The following is a 13,414-nucleotide window of genomic DNA, read 5'->3' as shown; positions in this document are numbered from 1 at the left end:
TTTTTTTTTTACCCGCGCTTACCTGAGTGTGTGACGCACGCAATAAAGACTGATCGAAAGTCTTAAGGGCGGCATTCACGTGGTAGGGTCTTTGAATTTGTGCCACTTAACGTCAAGTCAGCCGTAATCTCGCAACTTATCAATATCTAACGTCTATTATCTAACGGAGTATACATTATCTGAATTCACAAAAAAAAAAAAGAATCTGAACATGAATTATTTGAATTATTTTATTTATATTTTTTTATCTCACAACGGAAACAATAACGTATCTTTAAATAATATATATTTTAACGAACGAATTTCGTGGGCTTTATTATAAATCTTTGCTAAACAAACAAACAATTTTCAGTGTCAAGTGTAAAAAACCAAATGTAATTAGCATCAATGTGAATCAAGTGTAATTTGTAATTATGACGTGAACACAAATCGTTAACAAAATGTACCGACCGAACTTCTACGAGAGCACCTGCTTTAGGTGCAATGAAATCGTGTATCAAGTGGACAGAGTGGGACCTTTGAAGGATTTCACCTTCTTTCATAGTGGATGTTTCAAGTGTGCCGTGTGCGGAACCAAACTAACCTTGAAGGTAAGATTAACTGTAACTGGACTAACTTGTAACTGGAAATCGTTTGAAAACGAATTTTGGTTTCTTTTTTTTAATATTTTAAGTCATGCGAAAAAAGAACACTTAAAATTTATACCAAATACTCAATACAATCAGATTAATTAGTTCGCGTCTTTTTTAAAAGACTTAATTTTAATGTTAGTGAGAAAAGTATTTTTTTTAATTTGTTCCTTTGTTTGTTTATCTTTTTTTTTATTGCTTAGATGGATGGACGAGCTCACAGCCCACCTGGTGTTAAGTGGTTACTGGAGCCTATAGACATCTACAACGTAAATGCGCCATCCACCTCGAGATATAAGTTCTAAGGTCTCAGAATACAGAATTTCTGTATTCTGAGGTCTCAGTATAGTTACAACGGCAACCCCACCCTTCGAACCGAAACGCATTACTGCTTCACGGTGGAAATAGGCGTTCTAAATAAAAAATAAATATCTAAACGTTTTAACAAAAATTACTAAATTATTATTTGGCAAACCCAATTTTTTTTAAATTTCCGATCAAGGCTATGTATGTATAAAAGCATTGCCGAAATTCACAACTTAAGTATAAAATCAACATATTATTCGTAGGCTTCAGTTTTAAATATATTACGAAACACTACTTAATTTCTCGTTTCATCTCGTGTTACAAGTCGACCTTGACAATGGAGTCACCTCGAACCTTCTCTGGCATTTATGCGACCTTTCCATCTTATCTATTAACAATAACAATAATGTTTACCCCTTTTCAAGCTACGGACTTTGCTCAGCTAATTTTTTAGAACAGTCGAGATGGCACCGGCGTCAAGGTTGGCTCTTTCTATTGTTTCTCAGTAAATACGTACCTAAGACGTGCTCTCAAGCGTCTACCACCATGATAGAATAACAACGTACTGCATATTTCCCCTACACGGCGAGCCAGCATGCACTGATGCCCAAGAAAAAAATAATGTAATCGATCTGGTTTTTTTATTACGAGCAGCTCACAATGCCCTTGGCTTTAAAGTAGTTTAAAGGCACTTTTAGCCTTCAAACATAAATTCCCGAATCATTGCATTTGAAAAAGGGAAGATGAGATAGCCTACCGTATATTAAATCAAGTCGAAAAGATAAAACAGTAACATTTTAATTGTATCCACTCTATTTACCGGCGTTCAAAGTTTAGTTTCCATTCACGTGGCAATCACGAGCCATCAAAACAGTTGGTTTTAAAATAAATAATGAATCATTACAACAGATACAGATCATGAATCCGTGACTCATAACACAATTACCTTGTACGATACAAGAACTGTATAATACTTACATTTGCTTAGCTGTACTCGGGATTGAGTTATTAAGATTTTATTTTCGGATAACTGTGTTTTGCTGCTTCAATTTTGTTGCCAGAATTCAATTCGGAACCGGCGCCTCGGCTTTTGTTTTTACGCATACGTTAATTATATATTATGTATGTAATGAGGTGGGTAGATTTTTTCGCCGCGAATGTATTATTGATTCGAATAAAAAAAATTTTTTTTTTTACAAATAACAAATCTGACTACAAAAATATATAATGAAACAACCGTTACGCAATAACATTTTCGACCTTTCAAACTGCGTGGCGCCACTCACATAACTCGACAGCTTCGTCACCCGACCACACAAAAAAAAAAACAAGAAAAAGTGATTCATACAAAAAAAAAGATGTGTGGTGTCGTGTGACACCGGATAGGAACGAAGTTCCTTATTATATAAAACTGGAGGTTTCGAAACAACCCACGGTCATTCGGTAACGTGCGAACTTATTGTGGTACACTTCATTCACGCTTGTTTGTATAAGAGTTAGTGTATTGCGCAAACGAACGCTCTGAGATCGTGGTCAATGAATGATAAAAAAATATGTTATTTTTGTACGTTATTACAAAGTAAAGTCGTACACTGTGTGCATTACTAATAAAAATCTTACGTTACGGACGTTTTTTCCCGGTTAGGGTACCCCTCCGCATCGTCCCATAAGGAACTTCGTTCCAAAAACTTGAATAACTTAATAAAGCTTAACGTTTTCCAGACCTACTACAATAACCAGCATTGGACGGAAGACAAAGAGGTGTACTGCTCTAGCCACGTACCAAAGATCGGTCCGGGCCACTTGGACAACTCGTCAGTGGGCATCAGAAGCGCTCTCAATGTGCCCAAAAGCAATAACTACGTCAACGAACAGATCAGAGGATACATCAGGAACAGCCATGAGCCAGAACGTAAGTTTTACTGCTATTAGAATACGACTTAAAATCGCATACACTCCTGTCTCTTGCCTCAGGCGTCGTAAAAAGCTACTAAAGAATCCAGTGGAGATTGTAACCATAAATCAGTATTTACTCGTGGTAAAGGTATATTTTGCGGTTTGCCTGAACTCTCAGTGATATCTCTGAGAATCAATGATCACTCATAATCAGCTGGTTCCTATGTTCGACTGGGTGGTTGTTCAAAAGTACTGTTTCGACAGTAGAATTATTTAAGTATTTTTGACTTAAAATAAGTAAGAAGTATATTAACATTTGAAAAATTCCCATCAGCAAGACATACCTGATAGTAGTAAAACAAAATGCCTCGACCGAAATTATTTTCTTAATAATTTTGAAAAATTAAAATATGTAAATACGTACTATATCATCATCATCATCATCATCAGCCTATAGCAGTCCACTGCTGGACATAGGCGTCTCCAATTGTTCGCCACTGAGCACGATCCTCGGCTTCTCTCATCCAGTTCTATATAGTATATACTATATCCTATATAGTACATATATTCTATATACGTGCTATATAGGGTAGTTAAATAAAAAAAAGTATGGATAGAAATTTGGTCGACACAGTGAAAAATAACTTAAACTTTCATCTAAACTAGATTATACAATTAATAACCAGATAGGTATTTGTGCCGGAAAAAACTCATTTGACTCAATAATTTCGGTAAACGACATCCTTAGTTTCGTTCTAATTAATATTCAAGATCAATAAAGACGGTACTAGTTCGACGAGACACAGTACCTACAGTGAACGCGATAGAACTGATTAATTGTCTCGTTAAAACGCTAATGGTCAATAGACGGGAACAATAGAGTACCTGTGCTAAGGCCACTCATTGTTTCGGCGCAGCGACGCACTTGTCGACCTCCAGTCGGTCACAACCAACCAAACCGATCAATGAGACACATATTAATTTTATTCAGCTATTTCGGTAGATAGAATTTCGCCTTCCGGACCGGACATATTCCTTTTCTATAGGAAAACTAAACACACAGTACCAGTAAGCCTTTTTTTATGAATGATGGATTGTAATCCATCCCAAAGACCATATCGGTTTCACCAGGACACACAGACGATGATTGAGTGAGTTAACCAATAATGGGTACGTGGTTGGTTTATCGTAGAAGTCAAAGTGAGATATAGGAAGGGAGAAGGGACGAGCGTATACCAGCGAAATCTCTTTACAACCTACTAAAAACAGGCTTGTTAAGAACTTCCGTAGATTTTATACTTGAACGAACCTCTAAAGCTGCCGTAGTAAGTTCTTATGATATTTGACTAGGCAGAGAGATGAATGCGCTGAATGAAGTTGAAATGATCAGGATGGTAATGTGATGATGGTGCATATATGTAGGTATGATTACATTTGACATAGATATGTGATATTGGTGAGAGACGTGACATCGTAATCCGTTAAAAAGAAAAAGAATCAAGAATAAGGAATCTTCATTATTATCTCAATATATTTCAAATTCAACTTTATTTTAATAAAACGTAATTCACAGCGTATACTGAAATAATCGAAGAAAAAAACCCAGACTGCCTTGTACAACTAATTACACGGAAGAGGAATTACCTATTTTATAAGATAATTCTCGTTTCAAAGCTTGACCGTGCTTGACGGAAGCTGCTTACAAAGCCATCTGACGTCAGAGGCGTGAAACATACCGTCATCTGTCAATAGGTGCGGCTGACAGACAGGGCGTGTCAAACAGTTATATGTCAACAGTATCAAAATGGTATGATTTTGAATTGAAATCGTATTGTCCGATTTGATGTTTCACAGTCAATGACCGGGAAAATTATGCGATTGAATCTAATTATTATTCATAAAGAATTACGTATCAATTTAGGGCTGATTTTACAGTCATTAATCATATCGTGTAATATTCAAAAAGCTATTTTAATATGATTGAATAAATAAGCGTCAAAATTATATCTTATACCTTTAAACGAGCAATTCTTGTATATATAATCTGAATCTCGGAAACGGCTCCAACGATTTTCATAAAATTTAGTATACAGGGGATTTCGGAGGCGATAAATCGATCTAGCTACGATTTATTTTCAGAATATGTTGTTTTATTCGTGTTTTCAATAATCAACTATATCGATAATCAACTTTAGGACTTCCCGACATCTATTGGCGAGTAATAATACCATTTTTCTTAATTGAGGGCAACTAACCGCTTTAAAGAAACAACAGGAGGGCGTTATCAAAAAAAAAAAAAAAACGAGCATAGCTCGGTCATCATCTAGTTAAACGATAATTAATAAAAAGGCAGCGTTATAAAACTTAAGTTGTATCTAAAATTAAAATAGAAAACTTAAGCCAAATGTTACATATACTTAATTAAATTTATCACAAATACAGATCCATTTTTATTGCACCCTAGATGCCGTAAGATGCCATAAATATTATTTACGTGTTAACAATCAAAATCAGCCCTTCTTAATTCTTTAATTTTATTATCTTAACGTTAAAATAGTTGACGTTGAACTTAACAAATATAAATAAGAAGCCAAGTAACTTTTCGCAATACAAAAAAAAAACACTAAGGTACGCATTCCTATGCATCACTGAATTAACTGAATTTGTTATTTAGCACAAAATATCGTCCTTTCGCAATAAAAGTGTACAATTTCCAAAAATATTCGAAATTGAGTTAATATGCGGAATAATTTGGTATCACCAGTATTTTTCTCATAAGTACTGTCAAAAGAGCGTTGTTTAGTTTTAGTTTTTTTTTTTAGTTCTATATTTTGACTACTATTAACAAAATTAATACATAATTTTAAATATATTACTTTAAAATACAAATAAAGTAAAGTAAGTAAAATACAGGTAAAAAATAATAAATAAATATTGCAAAGATGATTAATATTAAAAATATCACGTCATGTTAAACCTTTAAAACACTCTCCTGTAAAATTGGAAAGTTTTGAGATTACTAGAGGTCCCGCAGTAGTCGAAATTCGACAATAATGAATTGGAATTGTAACTTTGTACACTATTATGATTCTATTGTTAAAGACGATTATACTTCTATAATCACAAATTTCGCCAAGACTACACTATAAAAAATATTAACAAAGACAAACAATTATTAATCTCAATTTGACAACAGACGTCAAGAACAAAAGTTTGACAATAAATAGTATGCATGCGTGTGTGCGTCAAATACATGGTATGTAGTGTGTGTAATGTTTTCTTTATTGATTTAATATATTTTATGCATTATTTAAAAAAAATATTAGCATTGTGCACTTCTTCTCTATATTCTCTATAAGTGTGGAAAATTTCATACTCCTCCGTCCGCGCAATTTTCGTAAAAAGGGATAAAAAGTTTTTGCTTCACGTATTAATATATAGATATATACAATTTTAATGCGAGAAGACAAAATGTCTATCGGCAAACCTCATCGGCGCGCTTAAATAACAAAACCGGCAAGAATCCAGTCTTACTTCCGAAGACGGGTACCAAGCGGCTTTGACTTCGGGTGCTGTCGATAAAACTCGACGTAGAGAAAGAGATAGAAAGAGGCTTGAGGGAGACGGAAGAACTTGTTGCAAAACAACCGGTCACATTCCGGCGCGCGCAGCCTAGTGACCCAAAGTACTTTATAGCCTTCTGGGATTTAAGATTTATAGTACGTAAAAGGTATTGAGAATTTATTTGGTCTGTATACGCTCTTTTAGATGTAGCTGTTATAAAATGGTGATGCTAGAAGGACATTTTATGGTTTAAACATTAATTTAAGGAAAGTATTCACTGGTCCACTGGTGGTAGGACCTCTTGGGAGTCCGCACGAGTAGGTACCACCACCCCGTCTATTTCCGCCGTGAAGCAGTAATGCGTTTCGGTTCGAAGGGTGGAGTAGCCGTTGTAACTATACTGAGATCTTAGAACTTATATCTCGAGGTGGGTGGCGCATTTACGTTGTAGATGTCTATGGGCTCCAGTAACCACTTAACACCAGGTGGGCTGTGAGCTCGTCCATACATTTAACTAATAAAAAAAAAGTATTATATTTTTTGCTTTAGTTTCATTAACTTCATTCATATATAAAATACCAAGCTCGTTTTTATTCATAGTTTTATCTGATTAGTTACAATGCTTTATTTTTTATTCTGACCCAAAGAAACCAAAAGAAAAACGAAAGTTGACGCCAAAAAAGTTTCATGTTCATTTTAAATAATAAATTCCTAAAACTATAGCTACATGCTACTTACGCTATTTAGTCTCTTAGTTCTACATTATATTATATGTACAACGTATTAATCTAATATATAAAATTCTCGTGTCACAATGTTCGTTCCCATACTCCTCCGAAACCGCTTGACCGATTCTCATGAAATTTTTTATGCATATTCAGTAAGCCTGAGAATCGGCTACTATCTATTTTTCATACCCCTAAGTGATTAGGGTTGTCCATCCCTAAATTTTTTTTTTTTTTTACATTTTTTTTTGTTATAATGAGGTATTAAGTATGTGGTTGAATGAGGTTTTGTTATTTTTATTATAAATTCCCTCATCGTTCACAGTACTACATACCTCTTTCACTCATTTACCACATCCTTACACACTTACAATAAGTTAGTTTTTTTTTCTACACTAGAAATTCCCTAGAAATCTTATATATGGCAAAACAATGTTTGCCGGGTCAGCTAGTTATAATATAATACGCAATCTATTTTCTGAATTGCTTCGGTCGAAAGACATCCGACATATAAAAACACAACTGACAAGTTAAGACTTCAAAACCAATGGAATCAATATAGGCGAGTTTTCGTAATACAAATGTAAATTGGTTTTTAAACGTTTTGCTATGCGATCCTTATGTGGACGATAGACGCAAAATGGAGGAAATTCCGTCGATTTTGTAACCAATCAACCTGTAGGCTAGTTATGTACTTATTTATGCAATCGTTACGGTAAAAATGTGGGAGTAGCGCCGTGTAATAACACCGACCGTATGTTTGGATAGCACTCATGTAATCGTGTGAAAATTTTAGAAATTATATCTCTTATGGTTATTATATCAAGTAAAGAATTGTGAACAGTAAGAAATAATAGGCTACGTAAAGATATATGAAATGTAGATGCGAAGGAAATCTTCTTTTACCAACTATATTAGCGATGGCTATTGTAGAAAAAATGTAATTTAGTCCACAATTTAATTTCGTAATAATTTTGCAACTTTCGACTTCCCAAACATTTCTCATGAATTCAATAAGATCCAGACTATTTTTCTAAAGACATACATTCATGTGAACTGCTTTTGTCTTTTTTATAGCTAAGTTTTTATAGTTTAAGAACTAGCTGACCCGGCAGACTTTGTAGTGCCTCAATCGATAAATAAAAGACCTAAGCTTTTGTATAAAATAAACTTAAAACAAACAAAAGGAATCCATCCGACGGGGACAAATCAAAGGAAAAACAAAATTTTGAGCATTTTCATATCTATCTACTTTTTAAACGTTCTCTGGACTTTCACAAATAATTCAAGACCAAAATTAGCCAAATCGGTCCAGCCGTTCTCGAGTTTTAGCGAGACTAACGAACAGCAATGAATTTTTTTATATATAGATATAGATAATGTACTAGAATAACTAATTATTTAAAGAAATTTCATCCGAAAATATGTAGTCGCGTACATTGTACATTCAAATACAAGTTAAATTTGAAAAGTTAAGTCACTAGCATTAAACTTTGGTTTCTAAACTAGAGATTTTGCGAGTTGCTTAGATTGATCATTAGAAGAGCCTTAGCTGAGATCAAACCGTATAATTCGGACAAAAAATCGATTAAAAAGTTCGCCCAATTGACTGTTAAGCAGGGCTTAACAAACCACAGAATATATATGTTACAGAAAAGCAATAAATAACCTAAGGTTTGAATTGTATTTCAAATCCACATCTATTTGTATCTCATTCTATACACAAGGTATACCAGGTCAGGTATTTCTATTCAACGTCTTTGAGGTATTAAAACAAACTAGAGGTCCCGCAGTAGTCGAAATTCGACTATAATTAATTGGAATAATAATTGTAAGTTTGTACACTATTATGATTGTATTTTATACTTCTATAATCACAAATTTTGCCAAGGCTACACTATAAAAAATATTAACAAAGACAAACAATATTTAATCTATTCTCAATTTGACAAAAGCCGTCAAGAACAAAAGTTTGACAATAAATAGTATGCATGCGTGTGTGCGTCAAATACATGGTATGTAGTGTGTGTAACGTTTTCTTTATTGATTTAATGTATCTTTTATGCATTATTTTAAAAAAATATTAGCATTGCACTTCTTGTCTATATTCTCTATAAGTGTAGAAAATTTCATACTCCTCCGTCCGCGCAATTTTCGTAAAAAGGGATACAAAGTTTTTGCTTCACGTATTAATATATATATATATATATATATATATATATAATACACATAGTTTCGAACACATTTTAGTAACACAACAAGCAGTATCAACTAAACTGCGGGTGCTTGCTGATTCATTGTCGCTTTGAAATTGATAATGGGTATTTGACAAGACTTTTAGTAACTATAAGAAATAGAGGTCTGCTTCATCCTAAATGAAATTCCTATCGAAAATTAAATATGTATGATGACAAATATATCCTGGATGTATCTGTTGCGGGGGAAAACGGTCGCAAATCTCAATACGTTATAACCTATATTCAAATTAAAAATCAACAATTTCAAATTCAAAAAACGTTCCCATTGAATGTCTAAATAACCCCAAAATTAGGAAATTTTAAATAAACTTAGTTTAATTTTCATTTAAAAATCTAGATTTTTCTGTGCACACCAAAAACAGACTGAATCTCGGGGTCAACACTCGCTATGCTTTAGCTTGCTGCTTTTTTTTTATGGCCATTCTAGGCAGGCGAGCTTACGGCCCACCTGATGGTGAGTGGTTTCCGTCGCCCATGGACTTCAGCAATGCCAGGGGCAGAGCCAGGTCGCTGCCTACCGCTTAATACTCTCCACATGCCTTGTCTGAAGAAGGACATGTTATAGCGCTCGGGAAACACCGTGGAGGGGAGCTCAATCCATAGCCGGATGGTACGTGGCAAAAAAGACCTCTGGAAACGCACTGTCGATGAACGCAGCGGTTCCAGATAATATGGATAATATGCTTTACGAAATATTTCCATAGAGTGGATGCTCACTAAAAAAATATTATAGTTTCAATTTACATAATAATATATCATTTACTGTTTTAGTTCCCTTATCGAAGGAAGTCGACATCCGTCCATGAACAACGCCAACTACACACTAACAGGTGGACCGTATGCTTGTAATATAAATAAAAACCATAATTAAATATAATTATACAAGCAAATAAACGAACCTTATAGTTATTTTTCACAAAACAAACAAACATTGATATTTATAATTAGAAGATAAAGCAATTTAATAAACACATGTCTGTACGTACGACTTGAATCATTAATATTCTGTTTAGCATTAGACAAACACGGCAATTGTCCGCTAGCCTCAACGGTTCATTTACAACTAATTACGTATTATTATAATGTTATTGCAAATTATCATAGAATTTAATTCAAGGTGGATTACATACCGCGTTCAGGATAAATGCATTCCTTTGTGCGTAATATTTATCAATAAAATATTGTAGAAGATTGATTCGAATATGAAATATATTTGAAATGAACAAACCAAATTACCTAATTTCTTCAAATGATAAAACGATGATACAAGTCGAAGAATGATTATTTTTTAATAAAAAAAAAACATAAAATCAAGCAAACAGAAAGAAATAGGTAAAATTAACCGACAACGTCAAAGGCCAAGAATAAAAAAACTAAATTGTCTATTTATACGTATTTTTCATTGATTGTTGATGTGAAACATCTATAGCCGCACGTAAAACCGATTTCTGGTGTGGCGACGCATGCCGTGGCGACACGTCGCCATGCGCAATCGACTGCGATTATCTCCCACTCGATCCGGCGTTAAGCCATCTCTCTCGCTACACTGAGCTCGGATACCTATAGTGTATACTCCGTAGTGTATACAGTGTTGTTTACTACAGTACACATAACCTGTGTTTTACTTGAAAACAAATTATTTTTTCGTAATATTTTATTTTATCATTATGACATATTTAGTTCCTGTCACAATCTGTTCTTTTCTGCATATTACTTTTACAAAATAATGTCGATGTTTCACATCTGCCAGGCGTCCCGTGAGGGCTCACATTTTTTTTTCGATTGGTTACTGATCGGTCTTATTAAAAAAAAAATTATTCAATTGCGCACATTTAGTTTGGTCTATTGGAAAATAAACACAGAGCTATGAAAATATTTTGATTCTTTAAGCTATACCTAAATTAGTGTGTCTTCAACGAACGTTATTCGAGGAAGTTTCACTTCACCATCGTAACAATTGATCAACGAATTTTCACACAGAAAAGAAAGAAACAATTTTACGAAATGTGAAAGTACTGTGTTATTAATAATTACTAGTGGCCCCGCAGTAGTCGAAATTCGACTATGGTTAATTGAAATTATAAGTTTAAACATTATTATGGTTCTATTGTCAAAGACAATTTATTATACTTGTCTAATAACAGATTTCGTCAAGACTACACTTTAGACAAATATTAACAAAGACAAACAATATTTAATCTATTCTCAATTTGACCATAGACTTTATGCAATAAGAAAGTTTGACAATAAACAAATGGTATGCATGCGTGTGTGTGTCAAATACATGATAGTGTGGGTAATGTTTTCTTGATTGATTTAATGTATTTTTTACGCATTATTTTCAAAAAATTATAACATTCTGCACTCCTTCTCTATATTCTCTATAAGTGTGGGAAATTTCATACTCCTCCGTCCGCGCAATTTTCGTAAAAAGGGGTACAAAGTTTTTGCTTCACGTATTAATATATAGATTTTTTTGCGTTATTTATTACTCTACTTTTGGTATTCTTTGGCTGAATAACAAATACTTTATGATTTTATCATGATCGTCCTTCTCAGAAGCGATAGCCTGCTCACTTTAAGATATGAAGTTGAAGTCTCAATTGTATTTTTCGGCTGTCCCGACCTCAAGACCGGAACATACTTCACGACATTTTACGTACTATGAGTCTATTTGAAAGTTAACGATAAGAGTAACAAAATGAAAAAGAATTTTAGTGCACGTCGCGTCGGCGTGTGAAGTAAGGTTTTCGGTGTCTAGAAAAATAATGTAAAGAAACTTTAAAGTGTAATGTTAAGTAATTTTAAAAATAAATAATAGTTTAAAAAAAAACTAACAAAATACGCTTTTATAGAAAATCCAACTAAAAAATAGAAAATAAATTTTAATAAAGGACAATGCCCAAAAGTGGGCCAACTTCATGACAAAACTATTTGTACTTGAAAAACTATGCCTTACTTTTTCATGTTGTTTAGTTTATGTATCAACATTTCTTTCACCCTGGCATTGTTTTACAAAAAAATAAATTACTTATTTGATAACATCCCACAACTGAGTGCCATAGTTTTTAAATTCGCCAATAGACAAAGGGAAAATTAGGCCATACAGCCTTATAGTAAACTTATATGCTGACAAACGAAAAAGTTGTCTGTGACTTGAACAACATTAAAAAAATTGCTAATAGTTATAATTCACAGACTTTTTAGTTTATTGTTGTTCAATTCAATATTTATGTATTGTAATAATAATTATTACTTAAAACCATGAATTATTTAATATTTTTAGATATTAATGATTCCATTAGTAAAAATCTCAATGGCCTACCATTACTCTATTCTTATTATATATGATCAGAGAGTTTTGGCAGCAACCCGAGTGAAGCGTCACTTGAAGTTTTATTTTAATGTTTTTTTAATAGCTTATTGTGATGTATAATATACAAATTGGGTGTTGTTTTGTGTATTAAATGTCAATAATCGTTGTTCACGATTATTGAGGCATGGGAATAAAACTGTGGCTAACATAGCAGTGACTGTTTTTTTTTCAAGATAAAAGGTCTGCGGAAATTCACGCTCACTCAATGTGCTATTCATCAAGTTGACGTCAAAACTCCCAAAAAGCAATAAAAAGAAATACACCGGATTTTAATTAACATAAAAAAATAAAAAAAATATAACTATGACAGACTAGGCTGTATAGGCTACGCTCTTTGCCTGCTTGTTGGCGAATTTAAAAACAACAACAACAATATCGTTGCCGGCTTTCGGATTTCATTTCATTTTATTATTATTAAGAGGATATAATAATAATAAAATGTACGTAAGAGCTTATTTCTAGCAACATTAACCACAATTAACTTATTTAATACTGTAAATAATGATGAGAGCGATTATTGATTTCGAAGAAAACAATTAACACCTTAATTTTAGCTGCAGAAAAAAACAGATTTCTCTTAAACCTGGGTGAGAATATAAAAATCGTTTTCTGAATATGAAACGATATTTCTTTGTCTATCAAATTAAGTTAAAATCATCT

At 33.3% G+C, this 13,414-nt stretch overlaps 1 protein-coding gene across 4 annotated transcripts in view; it reads left to right on the top strand.

Moving 5' to 3' along the window:
* Positions 1-13,414, top strand: part of Hil (peptidase hillarin) — a 75,211-nt gene that overhangs the window by 12,492 nt on the left and 49,305 nt on the right. For all 4 annotated transcript variants that reach the window (XM_028184410.2, XM_028187427.2, XM_028169751.2 and 1 more), the window contains exons 2-3: positions 353-590; positions 2,658-2,847. In XM_028184410.2, coding sequence (XP_028040211.1) covers positions 441-590; positions 2,658-2,847 — 340 coding nt within the window. In that variant the 5' untranslated portion in view covers positions 353-440. The remainder of the gene's footprint in view (positions 1-352; positions 591-2,657; positions 2,848-13,414) is intronic.

Source organism: Bombyx mandarina, chromosome 19 (genome assembly GCF_030267445.1).
Source record: "Bombyx mandarina strain Sakado chromosome 19, ASM3026744v2".
Classification (NCBI taxonomy): Eukaryota; Metazoa; Arthropoda; class Insecta; order Lepidoptera; family Bombycidae; genus Bombyx; species Bombyx mandarina.
This window is presented reverse-complemented; position numbering and strand designations above follow the sequence as displayed.